The sequence below is a fragment of the Carlito syrichta genome, unplaced genomic scaffold, assembly GCF_000164805.1.
Source record: "Carlito syrichta isolate Samal-C Ts95f unplaced genomic scaffold, Tarsius_syrichta-2.0.1 Scaffold315456, whole genome shotgun sequence".
NCBI classification, from domain to species: domain Eukaryota; kingdom Metazoa; phylum Chordata; class Mammalia; order Primates; family Tarsiidae; genus Carlito; species Carlito syrichta.
Genome location: NW_007259552.1, coordinates 446302 through 450399, shown reverse-complemented (window position 1 = coordinate 450399; position 4098 = coordinate 446302). Strand labels below are relative to the sequence as shown.

General features: G+C 62.7%; 1 protein-coding gene across 1 annotated transcript in view; it reads left to right on the top strand.

Annotated features, from left to right (window-relative positions):
• The window catches only part of SLC9A3 (solute carrier family 9 member A3), a 16981-nt gene that overhangs the window by 5309 nt on the left and 7574 nt on the right, over positions 1–4098 (top strand). Inside the window, exons 5-8 of the mRNA XM_021706333.1 lie at positions 1744–1822; positions 2304–2481; positions 3270–3490; positions 3760–3962. Of these exons, the coding sequence (XP_021562008.1) occupies positions 1744–1822; positions 2304–2481; positions 3270–3490; positions 3760–3962 (681 nt within the window). The remainder of the gene's footprint in view (positions 1–1743; positions 1823–2303; positions 2482–3269; positions 3491–3759; positions 3963–4098) is intronic.

Below are 4098 nucleotides of genomic sequence, written 5' to 3'. Positions count from 1 at the left end.
GCCACCGCAGCCTCGACCTGCTGGGCTCCGGCGATCCTTCCGCCTCAGCCTTCCAAGTAGTTGGAACTACAGGCGCACGCTACCACACCCGACTAATTTTTTTGATTTATTGAACAGATGAGGTCTCGCCTGCCCAGGCGGGTCTCAAACCTGCGGGCTCAGGCAATCCACTCACCTCAGCCTCCCAAAGGTGCAGGATTACAGGCTGAGCAGGATTACGCCTCTGATCTCTTCTTATAAGGACACCTGTTGAACTGGAGCAGGGTCGCCTCTATGGCCCCATTTAACTTAATCACTCCATTAAAGGTCGTATCTCCAGATACGGTCACATCCTAAGGTCCTGGGGCCATGGCTTCAGCGTACACATCTGGGGGCCACAGTTCAGCTACAACAGGAATGGAGGATGAAAGACTGATTGGAGCAGACAGTGCACCCATGGGTGGTGCACGGCCTTCTTCAGGGGATGGAGTCCCCTTCTCAGGCCTCTGCGTGGGCGGGGGGGTCCTCCACGGAGGCCTGAGGCCACGTCAACACCATGTAAAGTGAGAAGATTGGTGAAGCAGGAGGAACATGACTGCCTGCCCCTGAGTAGGGCCACCGTGACACTCTGAAGCCCCTCCCCGACCTGGGCCGGTCACCGGTCACCGCAGCTTCAGAGTCAGTGGAAGGCCCACCTGGTCCCACCCTTCCCCCGCCCCGAGGGCTTTGCAGGCACAGGGATTCAGGGGCCATGCAGGGCTGTGGCCACTGCTTCTCGACTGAAGAGCCTGGCTTCCTCTGAGATACGCTCCATTTCTGCCACCCCAGGTTCTTCTGCTCATGCCTATGAGATATCTCAGGAATCTGAGTGTTGCTCTGAGATGGGTTCAGACACACAGTGTGGCTACCACGGAACCGCTAGGCCAGGCAGAGCTGTGGCTTCCGTGTTTCTGCAGAAGCGTGAGCCTCTATGTGGGCCGAGTCGCCGATGTCCTCCGTGAGGCCCTGACCTGCTCCGACGCAGGCTTTCACGAGAAAGCACAGTCCACTAGGGCCCTGTGGCTTGATGACTGTGATCGACCAGTCCCCCAAACACATACTAAGCCCACGATGCGTGCTGTTTCTCAAACATGTCACACCCCTGCTTGGGGGTCCCCTCCCCCAGAACAGACTGAGAACACAGAATTGGGCACAAGGACGGGCACCCCCAGGGGTCGCTGCCCACCTGGGACAGCCCAGCAGCCCCACCTTGGGTCCTGGCCCCCTCAGTGTGGTGCCCAGGCTGCCCCTTATGAGAGTGTGGCTCAGAAAACAGCGGTCTCCTCAGGCGCTGGTGCAGGACACAGCTTCTTGGCATTGTATCTCGCCATCTTGCTGGGCTGGGCTTTAACATCAACCTGCAGAGACTGCAGGGGGGATCCCACCGCCGGGCCACCCTAAGAGGCATGTCCCCAAGAATGAAAGTCTGAGTTTGTCTTGGTGGTTGAGGCTGAGACAGAAAACACAGGTTAGCACTGCGGCTGCCGAGGGAAGGAAAGGCCAGCTTTGCCCCGAAGTTTCTCGTCCCTTCCAGAATGTTCTCTTGCCCTGCGAGGCCACCGCTGGCGGGTGTCTGGCCTCCTTCCCACCCACTGTGATTGCCTGAGAGAACCTTCTTCCAGCGGTCATCAGCTAACAGGGGCGCCGCACCCTGCCGAGTCCCACAAACCCTGGGGCCTAGCAGGGAGGCCAGTGTGACAGCGCTGTTGCTTCCTGTGCCCTCAGGTCCTGTATAATGTGTTTGAGTCTTTCGTGACACTGGGTAGTGACCAGGTGACCGGTGTGGATTGCGTGAAAGGCATAGGTATGTCACTGCTGTCCTGCCCGCCTCCCTCAGGCCCACGCATGGGGAGAGCAGCAGCCACGTCTCTGGAGCTCGGCCAGCTCCCTCCCGCCTCTGCATGCCTGGCCCTGTGCCGCCCACAGGCCCTGCACACATCTCCTCCCAGGGCGGCCACACACGCCACCTGCCGAGTCCCGGGGGCCCAGACCAGGAAGCCCTGGTAGCCCCCCGAGAGGGACAGTGGGAGGGCGGCCAGGCCTCGGGCGCCTCAGGATGGGGCTGGCACTCCTGGGGGGGCTGTCCTTTCCCCTTTCCCAAAGCGAGACTGGTGCTGCCACCCCGCCTCTCCCAAGAGAGCAAGAACAGACCCTTGTCTCCAAGCCCGGCCCCGCCTTGGGGTCACCAGGCAACCAGGGGAAGAATGGCCCGAGGCTTGCCGGGCTCGCCCACGCACAGACCACAGCGGGCCATTCAGGCGCTCTGAGCGCGACCTTGCCCGCAGTGTCCTTCTTCGTGGTGAGCCTGGGGGGCACGCTGGTGGGTGTGGTCTTCGCCTTCCTGCTGTCCCTGGTGACGCGCTTCACCAAGCACGTACGCATCATCGAGCCCGGCTTCGTCTTTGTCATCTCTTACCTGTCCTACCTGACGTCAGAGATGCTGTCCCTGTCGGCCATCCTGGCGTGAGTGTCCGGAACTGCACTCCCCACGGGCCCAGTGAGCGCCCCGGGGTGGTCCCGCCCAGCTGGCAGAGGCTGGAGAGACCCCAGCTCACAGGGGAGCCCCAGCTACAGGCATGGCCATGGGCGCATTAGACGGGGTCCCAGGGTGAGTGGGGAGGCAGGGCGCGTGGAGGGACAGAGTGTGTGGGGACAGGGCGTGTGGAGAGACAGGACACACGGGAGACAGGGTCATGAGGGGCACAGGGCACAGGGACACTGGCTGTCTGCCACCCACGAGCTCCACGAACCCCCCAGATGAGGAGGACGGGAGTGAGGCCTCTGCTCCGGTCCTCAGAGCCTGACCTTAGAGCACATGTTCCAGCCGCCGCCTCCACTGGGCTCCCGTCCCCAAGTGTGGGGGAGAGGAATTTGATTGGTGTAATTTTTAAAATAAGGAGTTGGCATTTCCACAAAATTGCCCGTGACTGGCCACATGCCCGCCCTGGAAGACGAGGGGTGGGGGCCTTCGGACCCTCTTTGCTTTCCTGCCTGCCCGCAGTCCTCTGCACCTTGCAACAGGGAACCCGTAGGCGCCCTTGCACGGGCCTGGCCTGTGCCGTGCCTGAGGACCCTACAAGGCCGTGGACAGGCCCCGTGGCGGTCACGCCTGGCTCAGCTCCAAGGCTTGCAGACAGACCCACGCAGCCTTCTGCCCCCGGGCAAAGGCTGGGGCGTGGACCCTGGGCCGGTGGTGGGGAGTGTGCGGTGGCCGGGCTGAGGCCCCGTCCTGAGGCGCGTCCACCCCCCAGCATCACCTTCTGCGGCATCTGCTGCCAGAAGTATGTGAAGGCCAACATCTCGGAGCAGTCGGCCACCACAGTGCGCTACACCATGAAGATGCTGGCTAGCGGCGCCGAGACCATCATCTTCATGTTCCTGGGCATCTCGGCCGTGGACCCACTCATCTGGACCTGGAACACGGCCTTTGTGCTGCTGACACTGGTCTTCATCTCTGTGTACCGGGCCATCGGTGAGGGGCGGGCCGTGTCCGCGACGCAGGCTGAGACCTTTGTGGTCCTGCGAGAGCCCCGTGGCCCCAGGAGGGCGGTGTGTGGCACCAAGGAGGATGGAGCCCAGGGCATGTGGCGTGGGAGCCCTGTGCCCAGGAGGCCGACGCCCCCCAGGCACCAGCACTCAGCCCCTGACATGCTGTCCTAGAGAGGACTCTTGGGCCCCCAGGGAGGTGTGGGCCTGGGACCGTGGGAGGCAGCAGCCGGGCTGAGCGCTTGCACCCTGCAGGTGTCGTCCTCCAGACCTGGGTTCTGAACCGCTACCGCATGGTGCAGCTGGAGATCATCGACCAGGTGGTCATGTCCTATGGCGGCCTGCGAGGGGCTGTGGCCTTCGCGCTGGTGGTGCTTCTGGACGAAAAGAAAGTCAAAGAGAAGAACCTGTTCGTCAGCACCACGATCATTGTGGTCTTCTTCACCGTCATCTTCCAGGTGGGCCCCGCCCTGGCCAGCCCTAACACAACCAGCCCTGCCCCCAGCGTCCTCATGCCCAGCTGCCCCCGTCCCTGGCTGTCCCTCCCCCCTGGCCATCCCCATCTCCAGCCACCCCATCTCCTGGTCATCCCCC